The sequence below is a fragment of the Falco peregrinus genome, chromosome Z (genome assembly GCF_023634155.1).
Source record: "Falco peregrinus isolate bFalPer1 chromosome Z, bFalPer1.pri, whole genome shotgun sequence".
In the NCBI taxonomy this organism is placed as follows: Eukaryota; Metazoa; Chordata; class Aves; order Falconiformes; family Falconidae; genus Falco; species Falco peregrinus.
Genome location: NC_073739.1, coordinates 82458407 through 82472883, shown reverse-complemented (window position 1 = coordinate 82472883; position 14477 = coordinate 82458407). Strand labels below are relative to the sequence as shown.

General features: G+C 43.6%; 1 protein-coding gene across 4 annotated transcripts in view; it reads left to right on the top strand.

The window, feature by feature from the left end:
* The window catches only part of DYM (dymeclin), a 213662-nt gene extending 199754 nt beyond the window's left edge, over window positions 1-13908 (top strand). For all 4 annotated transcript variants that reach the window (XM_055790767.1, XM_055790765.1, XM_055790766.1 and 1 more), the window contains one exon: window positions 12801-13908. In XM_055790767.1, coding sequence (XP_055646742.1) covers window positions 12801-12950 — 150 coding nt within the window. In that variant the 3' untranslated portion in view covers window positions 12951-13908. The remainder of the gene's footprint in view (window positions 1-12800) is intronic.
* Window positions 13909-14477: the final 569 nt, after the last annotated feature.

Below are 14477 nucleotides of genomic sequence, written 5' to 3'. Positions count from 1 at the left end.
AAATAGAGCAGGGAGGGTTGTATCTATGGGGTGGGAGAGGAGCACAGCCCTTTCACTTAGGTCTTGTCCTTAATGTGAAACCCATGAGGTTCAAGCGGTGCCTGCAGCTCTGAGCTCAGAGTCAGGCAGCAAAATTCTTTGTGTTTATCTGCCCCATCAGGTTTTGCCAAACTCTGTCATCCTCTGCTAAGACCAGCAAAGACTGATTGTTGTCACCAGGGTAAAACAATCTTGGCCTGAATGCACAGGGAGGAAGGGGGCAGATATGGTTGATAACAACGGGACATAACAGCATTTATGAATAAATGACTTTTAAAATTCCTGACCCTGAGGTGGGGAGTTCTAGAGAACTGCTTGATTCACAGCCTGAAGACAGTCTTTAGCAGAGTAGGAGGTTGTAATACAGTTAAGGTCAGCAAAGGCAAACAGATCTGGAAATACTGCATCTAAAGCATATTAAACCAGAAAACACGGGTAGTTTTCATGCATTATTGAAAGAGCAGCTCACTTGAGGCCCTTTTTCAGATTGAGGTGATTGTTTGCGCTAGAAAAAAAGCAGTTTCGCTATAGGAGAGTGTTACTTTTTAAACTGGTGGACTTTTTGGATGCAGTCAGCTTCTGACTGCCTGTACTTAGCCAGTCAGGGAGATGCAGTTGGCTAGCTTCAAAGCTTATAGATTCCTTCACTGGGAAGGATTCCTTGTCCTCATTAATACTATTAATACATTAATATACTATGTATATTAATATTATACATTGTACTCATTAATAACTATCCCTTTCTCCCTCCGACACACCACTTGCCTCCATCATTGATAAAGGCTTGTTTCCAGTAGCTAGTTTGAACATGCTATCCCAGCCTTCATGTTCTTTGTGAATGGACTGGAATACAGACTGGAATGAACAACCTAAAAATCCATTTATGAAAAGGCACCATGGTTATATGTTGAGGTCAACTTAAACCCCTCTGGCTTGGGTCTGTCTTCAGAGAACTCTCAGTGTTAGGGCAAATAAATGAAAAAAACCCAAACTGTGAAATCCACATCACAAAATAAAGAGCATAAACGTCCGCATTTGGCATCGATTCCTTGGCTTGCGGTCCCAGCAGAGATAAGGCAGCAGTCTGGCACCGTGTGCTACGGCTGGAGAGGTTTTACTGTCATTTCATGTTTCGCTCCTCAAGACAAATAAATTGGATTTCCTGCATGGAGCGGGGCAGTGCTGCTCATCTCACGGCACGATTTGTCTGTTTGCTGAGGCTTGAAATACTTAAGAAGGGAGTATGTCCATCGGGGTGTACATTTTCCAGTTTGGGGAAATTAGGGAGCCAAAGGTCTGCAGACTCAATAGGGGTGTTAGTCAGCGTGTCCTGAACCTCGGGCAGATAAGGGTCCACTTCCTAGGCTGCCCTGATCTGAGAGTTGACAGTTGGTGACAGCGAGTCTGTCTCTGTTCTTAAGTCATTGTTATCATTTTTTCTAATATTTACAGGCCTGGCTCTCTCAGATTAAAAAGTACAAAACCAAAAGGAGGTCTTCCTCCATGGGCAGTCGGGGGGGGGGGGGGGGGGGGGGGAGGATGTTTGGGCTTGGCATGCTGCCCCGCCGCTGTGCTGGGTGGGAGGGACCAGAGGAGGATGTCGGCGTGGGTTTCGTCTTTGTGGCTTCTGTTATGTAAAAGTCAAACCTTGTAAAACCAGCCGCGAGGAGACATGTTGTAAATGTTAGCCTCCGCGAGGCAAATGGAAGGTGTTAAACCCAGCGGGGAGATGGGTCTTGTTTCCCTGGGTGATGTACAAAGCCAAAGTCTAGGCGGTGTTTTGGACCCCTGTACGGTGATAATGGAGAGGAGCTCGGTCCCAGTTGTCCAAAGGAATGTTCTTTTTGGCTTGGTGGGATGTTTTGGATGCTGCTGCAGCATTGCACCAATTTCCAGTGAAAGCATGTCTGGGACCTCGTCACTGGAAAAATATGCAAACTGAATCACTCTGCTCTTCTGCCACCTTTTGTGTTGGGGAAATATGTTCTACGCAACTAAAAGAGAAAACAACTGTGACATGTAGTAACTCTGAATTTGGGGTGGAAGAAACAGGCAGGTGAAAACGGCATTTGGACCTCTTGGTCCTCCACCTCTGTACTTCAACTGGACAATCCCAAGTATCAGGGCAGCAGAGAGGGCTCGTATAGGAAGTTTCCAAAAGGAAAAATCCTTTAACTATGAAATTAATGTGGTTTATGCTGTCAGCATAATTCAGTGCCTTCCCATCTCAGATCCTGAAGAGCAGGGAGAGATCAGCACTAGAGACTTCGTAGGTGGTGACCAGCTCCACCAGCAAGCGTATGGTAGGACTGAGCCTGTGAAGATGGACGGGGAGACCTCTAGCTCCTTTCCCAGGCTGGAGGAGGAAAAATCTAACCTTGGGCTTGATAGTTCCTATGAAAAAGTAAGTAAAAGGTAATATTTACTAATTACTGGGCCAGAATTTGTACATTGTCCAGACAGAGTTCCTGAGGCAGCAAGGCAGAGTGCTTGCTTCAATGCCCTACCAAAATACAAAAACATGGGTTGTGTTCCTGAAGTGTAATGATTTCCTTCGTTGCCATGCTTCGAGCAAACACCCTGTGCTTGTTCTGCGTTGCTGATTGCATGGCACACACCATGGGGAGAGCTCTATTTGCACAACTTCTGGGTTTTTGGTGGCAGTAGGAGAAGCTGGGCAGCAGTGAGAGGTTTATCTGGGGTTTGGTTTAGGATGATGGGATGGTGCGTTAGCCTAGGTGGAGCAGTCGCCGGTGATGTTATCTGCAGCACGAAGCATTTGTACAATAAACAATATTCCTTGTGTTTTAGACTGGTCTGCTATCAAAATCAAAACAGCTGCTGTGACTTAAACAATAGCACTTGCTGCTAGAAATTTAAAATACATAGTTGGCTCAGAGATTTGTGTAGAGTGGATTCTCCATGTCCATGGGTATATCACTACAGTTATTAGTATACATTAATTATTCAGCAGGATTGTATTCTGCAAGCCTTCCATTGTTCATACACTTCATAGGCCCTTTTAAAACTTTTCAGGTGAGTTTTTCTTTATTGTTAAATTTTAATAAGTTATATTATTTAGACTAAAAGCTAAAAGTATGCAACTCACTTCTCAGAAAATAGCGATAGTTGTCTCTGATGTGACAACTGGGATATTGGTTGGCATTTATAGTATTGTTTTTGTTCTAAAAAAAGGTTGATCAGGGAACACAGACCTGTAATTTTTATCCAGAAGTTGGAGCGGACTGTAGCCCAGATACACAAGGTAATTTGTCTCTGCCATCTTCACCTAGCAGGCTTCTCTTGTACAATATCTCCAAGAGAAGACTGCCTTTTTCACCCCTACTTTACCCTCCTTTTGAGTTCCTCCACCTTGTTGCAAATAATCAAATCGTATGGGAGAAATTCTTTCGATCTTTGGCAAGTCCTGAACCATAAAGATCCCTTTCTGTTTTATATAAGGGTTTCCCCACTGACCAGGTGATGCTGGGGCTCTGTAGGCACCATGGGCTTTCTCTGGAGGGACCAAACATCTCTGCTTCTCACTGATCTGCTGGTTGTCTGCATAACTGATCTTCCCCTGCCTTCACTGGCTTGCTAAACTTTATATATATTTTTCCTGTCTTTGGTAGAGTGATCCCAACAGTGCACATACGGATTTAGAACAACTTAAACTTTTGCTCAATTTGAGACCTTCAAAGAGTTGATTTTCCCTTCATTTACACAATGTGTAAAAGTAAGCGAGAGGCTCTCAACTGAGTTATTAAACCAGTTTCTTTGTTTAAAGTTTACATTTTGCATACTTGAAAAGTGGCAGATTTTCAACTGTCCCATTCATAAAATTCTGCAAGCAAGAAGATCAGCATCAGAGCTGCTTTGTTTTAGGGGAGAATGGTGTCTCGGATTTGGGAAGTCTTTATAAGGTTGCAGGGTTTAATTCTGAGACTCAAGAAATTCCTTGATGTGCAAGCCCTTCTTTGAGGGTACTACTAAAGCATCATTGACTTAATTGTGAGAGGTAGCAGAGTGAAGTGTGCAAAATCTACTCCTAATCTTATAAGCTTTGCTTAGCAGCTATACAAATCTTCTATATAAAGTTGGCAGTGACTGAGTGATTTCTAAATGCATTCTGGTTTTGACAAAAATGTTTGCTGCAAACATACTGTTTTTCACTGCTGTGTAAAGCTTTGAACGTTATTCTAGAGCTGAAATGCAGGAAGCCAGGGCTTAAACTCATTTGCATATTCCTTTGCACTGGTAAAAATAGGGTGTGCTGTTATGAAATACGCATTTTCTGCAAATCCTGTGGTAGGAAGACTTACATATCCTTTTCATATTGATAAAAGTTTTCTGAGTTGATAGGTTTGTCCCCGTTTGTGAGGTGGTGCTCTTTAATGCTACTGAGAAATGGGTCCAGGGATTATTCTGGTTTTCAGATTTTAGTTCTCTAAATTCAAAAGCACACAAAGGATTTTACTTACTTATCTGAGTAGTCGGTGTGTGTACATAACAGGATCACAAATGCTCAAGCGAGGTCAGGCATTCAGTCTAGACATTTTTGTGATTTGGGCCAGTAGTTTTCTTTATTCCACATGCTTAAATCTTTTCTTGGTTAGTTTTATTTTGATATTAAAAACATTCCTCATTTTTACCTGTCGTCATTTTTAGGGGGTTCATTTTTTGTTCAGATCCCATGCTCTTTTTTTCTAAAAGGCCTCTGCATTTTCAAGGAATTCTTCTTGTTTCAGGCTAAGCCCTGAAGTCGTTGAAAGTTCTATGGTTTTGTTCACGGTACCTCATCTACACATCATGCCTTCATCCTCAAGCTTATAGTATAATTAAATACATCCGTCTTTAGTCCTTTTTTTCACTATTATTTGGCAAAGCCAGCATATATTGTATTCTCTGCAGCATTGTAAACATCCCTGTAATGTTCCTGTTGCCATTCCCTGTCTCTGGTCTGGCAGCAAGTCATGATTCTGGCTGGCTCCTAGCTGTTGGAAATGTTCTGGAAAGATGTGTATCCATCTAGACAATATGGTATACAGAACAGTCCTGACATGGGAAGCAAATTGGATTTATAACTGTAAATCCTTGAATTGTGACTATAATATGTATAATACATACAATGTTAGGTAGAGAGTAATCATGCTTAACAGTGCATAATACGTGGTCCTGCTTTAGGCTTTCATCTTAATCATCTTAATCTTTTCTTCCTCTTCCAGAATTTCTCCAGGTAGGCACAGCATCCCCGAAGCTGAGCAGTGATCCCCTTGTTTTCTTAAACTGAGCGCTGAAGGGATTTTTTCTGGATCAGCTCTTCAGGTGGCACGTTCTCAGCCAGGTTTGCTGAGGAAGCTGCTGACCAATGGTCTGATTTATTTACTGACCTGTCCTAGAAGTAGATCAGTCAGTTGTTTCTGAGGTGGACCCAGGACAGCCTGAAGTGGGTACCTGGCCTCATCCTAAGCTCAAATTTATACTTTTATGCGGTGCTTTTGGAATTTATACGATTAACGACTCTGTATGAAGACAAAAATAATTTCTGTGGCATGCTTTAGACCTATTGATATTAATCAGCAATATTTCCCAGCTGTAAGGAAAAGAAACAAGCGTGTGTGTATGTGCATCCCTGACTCTCTAGAAAGGCTTTAAAGCTGTCAGTGTTTGCCAACCTGCCCTAGAAAGAAATGCAATTTTTCTCTTTTTAGCAATGGGATACTCCGCAAAGCTTTGTACCCTGGCAGGGTTACTACCAATATTTCACTTCTTTAAATCATTTTGTCTTTACCAATAAACCTCTAGGCACAGCTGTTTAGCCGATTTTTCCAAAATTGACCTGGTTTCTCAGTACTCTTTAAAAAAAAAAAAAAAAAAGAAAAAGAAAAATTATAAGAACTCTCACCAGAAGCTCATCTGCTTCTCTGGTGGCTGCTCACATCTTACGGTGCAAACACACAGTTTGCTCCCTGAGCATTTATTCTCCTGCAACTGTGGTTGTACAAACCTTTAGTCTGAGCGATCTGAAAACAGAAATTGTGTATCAATGATCCTAACGTGCTGAAACAGTTGTCTCTCTATAGATAAACCTCCCAGCCCTTCTGACTTACTGAATTTTCCTCCCTGGGAAAAACGTTGTTTTCTACTACAGCTCATGTGATTGCTTGAAGCGGGGCTATTTAGCCTCTGTGTAGATTGTTTTGAAGATCATCTTACCATCTTGAGTTTTGTATTTCTTTTTCACAACCTCCTGACATGCTCCGAGCTGCTGTTTTCTTCTCTGTCTTTAAATTTGCACCTATTCCTTACGCAGATCTTTGAACAAGATGTGCAGCTTGTGCTTAGTCTAGCAGATTTCCTGTTTGTTTCCTTCATCTCCTCACCATCGTCATCTGCTGGGCTGTCTGTGCTTCAACCCTGAGGAGAAAAAGATAATATCGGGCAGCTGTGGTGTAGCCTGCACAGATATTTCATCAAAGCCTCATAGGCTTTCTGTCTCAAGTCAGAGAGAAGCGCCGTAGATGCAGACAGAACCAGAGAAAGATGAAATGGCATTATCTCCCCAGAAGTATTAAATAATTACAAAAATTCAGTCTATCAGTACCTTAGAACAAGCACTGAGAAATTTTCTTCCATAAATTGCGCTCTGTCAAAGCACTTTAGGTTCCTATATTTGTATAAAAATCAAATATATCAACATTTACATGAGTACTTGTATATCTCTATCGTCAACAGTGCACGAGGCATGACTTTTGAGTTGTTTTCAAGATCACTGGTCATTAATTTGCCTCAGATTGGGATTCTGGAGACCGGATTTCAAAGTGGCATTGTGGATTTTATAGACAAGTATGAATGTTCTTCCTCTGCCCAAACTCCTTATAGATTGGTACGTTTGATGCAAGGCAGGTTGTAGGACTAAACCTTGCTGGGGTAAATGTTCATTATGGCCCCTGCAATAAAGACGTGGCACGGTGCTGAATCTGAGCCCTTACAGGACTTTTTTTCTTTGCCAATTGACGTATTTGGCTAATAGGGTCCAATCCTGCAGGTGCTCCCCAGGCAATACCGCTGTATTTAGCTGAAGCAATACGAAACACAGAATTTGCCAGCATATCATTAGGTTCCCAAACAAGACTCAGGATAAGCTTTTCAAATGCACACCAATCCCATTTTCAGAAAGACTTTGAAGCTTCAGATTGATGGCAAGTTAATGTGAATTTGACTCTCAGATGTGTTCAGACTCCTTTGGAAGTGGTGTTTTTCTCCTAAACCAGTCACATGCTTTTGAAAATACTGACTCACATTGGGCTGCTGTTTCAGAAACCAGTGTTTCTAACCAAGGACTTGAAAAGAGGGTTTTCCAGTTGTATATTAATCCAAGTCTTTTCCACAGCAACTGCCCCGTTTCTTCGATGAGGGCTGCTTTTCATCCAGTAAAGCATCTAGACCAGTGTAGGAGCAAAGAGCAGCTGTGGGTGCCCCGTCCCCGGCAGTGCCCACGGCCAGGCTGGGGCTGGGACCCACCTGGGCTGGGGGGAGGTGGCCCTGCCCGGGGCAGGGGGTGGGACTGGGTGGGCTTTAGGGTCCCTCCCGGCCCGAGCCCTGCTGTGAGTCTGTGACATAACTTCACTCCATCACTCTTCAAGCAGCTCCATCTGCCCTTGCTTGTCTTCTCTGAGTGGAGATCATCCACTGACATGACACTGCAGCCCAACAGCAGCTCTGATGGTTCATTTGGGAAGGGAAGGGGATTTTTTTTATTTGATGTATGGCTCGAGTCTTGGAGCTCAGATGCCACTGAGTTGGCTGGAGCTGTGCCAGGTGCTGTTGGCTGGCCATGATGCTATCTTCCTAATCGTTAACTGAAAGAAAAAAAAAAAACCCCGATGTTGTTGAACTTTTGCGGTAGGGGAGTTATTGCAGTTTAGTTCTGCATCTGTTCATCGGACTTCCTGTGGGTTTTCATCGAATCATATGATTGACAGTGCAGACAGCCTGCAAAGTTCTTGGTCTGTCTAGTTTATACCCTCGTCCCAACCACTAAATCTGACTTCTGCTTTGTCTGGTAGAAGAAAACAAGATAGGGTGCTGTGGTAGGTTGATTCACCGGAGCTGATAAGTGGTATCTGTATTTTAATTGTGCAGTTCAATCCTGGTGTTACCTCCGGCTCTCAAGTTTTCAAGTACTGTCTCAGGATGGTTTGTGTTAAACTAGCTGGGGCTGTCTCTCCTCTGGTAATGGCTGGAGAGAGGTGCAAATAATGGCTCCGCTGGACCCGTTTGTGTCAGGGCAATGAGTTCAAAAATTGAAATAGTTAAGTGAACCGGTAACGAAGTATTTGTACCTCTGTCGACGCCATCCAGCTGAAGGAATAGGGCTGAGAAGGAAAAAAAGGGATGTTTTATCCCACGTCAAGACTTCTCCTCCATTATTAAGACTACCATTTAAGATGCCTTAGAGCGGTCCCTCTTTCCAGAAAGTGCTAAAAATCAGGTTCATTTGAATGTCACTGACTGGGGAGAAAATGTCTTTCCAGGATTAAGGTGGTCGCAACAGCAGCAAAGCAGAAAGAAAATGGGTTTCTACATTGCTGCTTTGACGTGCCACTTTGGGAATGTCATTAATTGTGCTAAAACCCTCACCAGTGCTGGCTAGGGTGTTTGCTGGGAGTGTCCTGAGACTCCTGTGACCTGGTTGTTTTGACAGCTCTCCTGAATCATTCATTTGGTATCATCTCCTTTCTGTCTACAGCACATGGCGAAGGCTCCTGATCGCTTATTTGGAGGCAGTACATGCAGGAGATAGAAGGGCACAGAGCCGAATTTAAACATTCCTTGAATTATTGCCCATCAAAAATCATAAATCTTTATGGCGTTGGTCAAGCTTTTTATGCGGTATTCAACCCTTGCTGTTATAAATGGTTTTAAAGTCGGTCTGATAAGTCACAAGCTTTTTTGAAGTGACATAAATTCAATGATTTTGAATGTTAACAAATTCTGTTTTGAGTGGACACCTTCGTGGTGAAACAGTGTGGGTGGGTTTTTATCTGAACAGTGGATGTCTGCTGTGCTGATAAATCTTGCAAGATAGATGCTGGTGCAGTTCTCTCCATACTGGGCTTCTAGGATTTCTCATTTTTAATGAATGAGAAAACATGGCCTCCACACAGCCATGGATCATTGCAGTCATCTAAAGAAGCTGGGTTTGAATTACTGACCTGGAAGTCAAACTCTCCATGTCTTGTTAGCAATGCATTGAGCTAGCCTGGGCTCACTGTTCAGGTGGACCATCAAAAATCCATCACTTCTGCCATTACTTACCTTCTTTTTTATAAAGATATATTTGAAATTGTATGTATGTAATGGCAAGGTATATTACATCTCTCCTTAAAAATCTCATTATCCTTGTCTACATTTCCAAGATAAAGCTGCAGAGTGTTAAGGCATATGTTGAGTGTGAGAAAGTCCAGGCTGACTGCAGTGAGTTATAGTCTTTAATCTGAAATTGATTATTAAATTGCTACGGTATGATCACAATAGATGGCAACATTGATCAGTCTGAAGAAAGGCTTAATAATAAAATCAATGCATGACTGTTATTGCCTGAAAATATGAATGCTATCTGATTTATTTTATGCTGTCCTTCCAGCTGAGAGATAATAGGATAGTAAGAGCAGAGCATCTCAGATGTAGCTATTGGAATTTCTAACACAATTTTACCAACTGTTTTAAAGCTAAAGTTGTTTGTTAAGCTGCATTAGAGTCCAGAATGGTCCCTGACTACTGCCAGGAGTGCTTGCAAAACCAGTAGCTATAATTCATGACCCTGAAGGTGAAAAAAGTTATCTTGTGTTTAATTCAACTCAAATTAGCATCTTTAATCGCTTTTTTCCCCTTCCCTCCCAGAAGGACTACTGCAGGCTGCAGCACTGGCGTGCAGCCACCTTTGGGGTGAAGAATGACAGCTGTGTGAGGGTTTTTCTCTGCTAGGAAATGTTGCAGTGGTTTAATCATAAGGTTTAACCATTCACCCTGCTGATGCAATGCTGAACTGAACATGTTCCTGTCTACACGGACCACAAGCCAGGAAGCATTTAGGAGGGAAGTGGGGAACACTGCACAGAGGACAAGCAGAGCACAGTATCAGTTTTAAAAAACAAAATAATTAAAATATACATGAGGGTATCAAAAGAATTGTGGTGTTGCGAGAGGAGGGATGGGGTGGCAGAGGGGGAAGGCAGGTGCAGCTTGAGGACTTGGAGCCGAGATGGGAACAGATGGAGGATGTTAATGAAAAGGAGGATCTCAGAAGGCTGATGGGGGAAAAAAGGAAACTTGGGCAAGTACAGAATAGAAAGATACCCTAAAGGGATACCATAAAGGTGCAGTGGAAGGGATCTGGCAGTGGGAGTAGACTAGGAGACGGGAAGTGAGAGATGGAGGTGAGTATGGGTGCAGGATACTCACACAAAGAGTGAGGAAGCAAAATGATGTGGAAGATTAAACAGGATGGTCAAAAGAGACTTGGGGAAGAGAGGTTATAGAGAGGTTGTAAAAAATGGTTTAGGTGCCCAGAAGGGCTACGGGAGAGCTTCTCTACCACAAACTGCATGTCTGACGCAGGAAATTAAACCTGCTGATGTACCTTTGAGGTTCTGGGCTTTGAAGTCAACAGGAGTTAGATGCAGAAGTGCCTTTAACAACCTTATCTTTTAGCTGCCTTAGTTCCTAAGAGAGAGGTAGTAGTGGTGGAAACAATACTGCCCTCCTTCCCTCCCTGCTTGCTGTAAGGATGAACTCGCCATATGGCCTAAGTCATCAAGTACAATAATTAGCAGCCACACCGATGGCCCAGATGGTTCCGCCCAGGCTAAATACTGGCATCCAGCTAAGCAGAGCTGTGGCGAAGGGCCTGACCCCAAACTAAGCCAAACTATGGCAGCTCCAGAACGTTGGTGCATGCTGGAAGGTGACACCAACCACCCTCATCAATGGAGGAGATGGCACGTTGTCACCCAAGGCTGCGGTTGAGTGAAGCTGAAAAAGCTGTCCGTGGAGACATGTAGGAGAGGGCACATTGTCACCTGTGCTTGAATGAAGCTGTCCATGGGGACGTCTTCCTTGTAAGGCACAGTGCAGGTGGCATCTTTGTGGCTTGGTGTAATTGTATGCTCAGCGTTTGCACTGAACCACTCCAGTAACGGCAGCAGCTCAAGGAAGGAGTAGCATAGTTTCCATGTTTTCTGACTCCCAAGAATGCAAATCACCTGTGTGTGTAAAGGTTAAATAAATAACCCTGAAAGCCAAGTGGCCCAGAAGTGCCCCTTCAGAGGAGGCTGTTCCAGCCAGAAGAGTCTTGTACCCTAACACAAGGAAACAGGACACTGTGAGCACAGGAAAGATGATAGGGGATCCCTCCATTATTAATGGGCAGAGAGGCTTCTTAGCCATCGCTGTGCTTGTTCTGATCGTGTCACACCATAGAGTATATTCTTAGTCTTAGCCACAGCCTTATAAATAATAAAAGGGGTCATGTTTTATCTTACCCCAGTGATCATTGTAATGTGGCTTTTATCTGAGACTCTGCCAAGCTCTTGACACAGGCAACATTTAGAAGCAGATAAAATGATTGAAGAGCACAGTACAAAAGTAGGCTCAGCTCTTCCCCCAAAACACAGGCTTACCCAGAGGGAATGCAGGGGGTTTGCGATGTATGTGCTGCTTTGGGAGGGAAGGAAGGAGAAAATTGGAAACTTGAGGATGCACATGTCCATCCAGGTAGGTTGGGCAGGGCTAGCACGTCTGATGTGTGTTGATTCTGGAGTGCTTTGCTTAAAGCTGGGACTGAAAACCAGGGCTTTTGTGGAAACTGTATTGTCTGGCCCATAAGTTCCAGGAGGGGGAGGTACCTGCGTGGGTGGACGATAAGGTCTGTGTGCACGGGTCTTGCGGTTATAGCCCTTGAGGCTGAAGTGGGGTAGGTGCGTGACGTGTTGCAGTTGTGGAGCTTGCAGGGGTTTGCACTCACAGTTGCCACGCCACGCTGATGCCGTTAGTGTGCTCCTCAACAGGAAAGCCAAGGCACACAGGTAATGACCTGCCCAAAAGTACAAAAGAACCTGTAGCAAAACTGGAAGCGGTCTCCTGCACCCCAGGAGCCCACCCACGGAGCCTAGGCACACTTCCTGCCGTGCTTCCTGGAGGAAGAGCATTTCTCTCCTGGAAACTTGTAGTTACATAAAGTCTTGGAGAATTAGAGGGGAAAAGTCAGTTTGCCGTAACACTGGGTTCCTGAAACAGATCACACTTGTCTACTCTTACAGCCTTTCCAAAGGGTTGTCCTGCAAAGGAGCTGAGTAGGGTTAATAGCAAAATACATTTTAGGGAAAGCTGCAATAAACAGGTCTGTACGTGCGCAAGCAAGGTGGCTTTTGTGGGGCTGCTAAAACCGGCAGTTTTCCTCCAGACCTTTCTGTTTTGTAAGGGATTCAGACGTTTAGTCTTTGTTAACAGGCAAATTGAGTGTGACCAACAATAAGAGGGTTGAATTCAATGTGCTAGCGTAGCGTTCGGTTCAAAGAAGAAATTAAGAATGATCTCTTCATCTCATGATATATCCGTAATTTTTTTCCTTTGGGTCTAATGGTTTGGTTCCTTCCGTGATTTTTTTCACCAGACCTCTTTCTTCAGTGTTTACATGGGTTGTTTGTTTGCAAAGACATGCAACCCTTCCCTCAGTGGACTTTGGTTTTTTGTTGCAGAAGTTCCCAGAGTTGAAGTTCAAGTATGTTGAGGAGGAGCAGCCTGAGGAGTTCTTCATCCCCTACGTTTGGTCCTTGGTCTACAACTCTGCCGTGGCCCTGTACTGGAACCCCCGTGACGTCCAGCTCTTCACTATGGACTCCGGCTGAAGGAGGTGCCCCAGCCAAGCTAGCTCAGCTCCGTCTTCTTACGGAAGATGAAACTCTGCACCGCGTGTTAATACGTGACCCCTTCCAGCGTGCACCCTCTGACCCCACAGCTTACAGAGAATGACGCTTGCCGCTAGTGTACAGTCCAACAGCAGCTTTTTGGGAGCAGGTTGCCACCGAGACGCTGGCAACAGACTGTGGTGTGAGGAGCTGACGGCTTGTAGGCAACCTGGTATTTATAGTCCTATAACCTAGAGTTGTTTGATGAAAATGAGGCCTTACACATGGGGTATGATGTTACTACCAACCACAAACCTAATTGTTCTTTTAACTTAAGGGGATAAATGAGGAAAGAGATGGTGGACTTTGATCTGGGAACAGTATTTGTGTTTTTGTTTCTTTCAAGCGAGGCAGCTTCGTTGGGTTCAGCTCGCTCTGGTCTGTTGGATTCTGCGGTGGGTAGCTCGTTACCTAATGCCGTGCTTTCACTCACAGCCCTGCGTTTTGGTGACACTGTCAAGGCTACAGTCATCAAATCAGTGTCTACACCGTCATCCAAGGGTACTAAGCAAGCAGCATATTAATCAATTTAGCTCCCAGGCAGATTCAAAACACTTGATTTAGATGTCAAAATGTTTGTGGGAGGAATGTCAATAGCAACCCTTTTGTTGTTGTTTGACTGGCAAATACTCTATAGAGGGCTAGAAACACCAGCTTTCAGAGTCAGGTCCCTTACAGACTTGTTTTACTGTGCTTCTTTGAAAAAGTTGTTCCTGGAAATTGAACGTGTGGTGGGAAAAAAAAAAAAAAATCTCCAAAGAAAATAGTTGTAAGATTGTAAAATAGACCAATGTCCTGTAAAACTGTGTGTAATGGTGACGGTGTGTTGTGGGGATCCTTGGCAAAATTCTGCATTGAAAATCCTGTTTGCTATTAAAGGTTTTATGGCAGAAGTATAGATTTATCTGAATGTAGAACACTTTTTGTTGTTGTTGTTTTAAAGTGTCCTTTCCTGATATACCTGTTTCTGCAGTTGGAAGAACAAAAGAAATGGCTTGACCCAATTTGGAAAGAACATCTCATTTTTCAAAATGAGGATCATTTCTTCTCTGGGGAGGCTGCTGACGCTGCCCGTTGCACACATGTGCAAACGCTCTCCTAATCCCATGTGCTGCCAGGTGGAGGACTGTCATCAATGCATTGCATGCCAAAACATAAATATCAAGGAATTTGTTCCTAAACTTACGTGGCACCCCCCTGTATGCGCTGCCTGCTCCAGCATGTTCTGTTTATTGACCTGAAGAATTCGGTGCATTTGCTTTCAGACAGTCCTTCGAGTGGCTTTAAATAGAATGTTTTGCACACACACACACCAGGGTTTTTTTTCCCTGAAGGATGCGCTAGGATTGTATTTTCCTTTTATCTGCTTGTTTAAAGGTGGAAGTCCATTTGAGTCCTACACAAATGGAAATGCTGGCTTTAAAAAAAAAAAAGCGTTCCAGATTTATTTAAATGTAGCTACAAAGC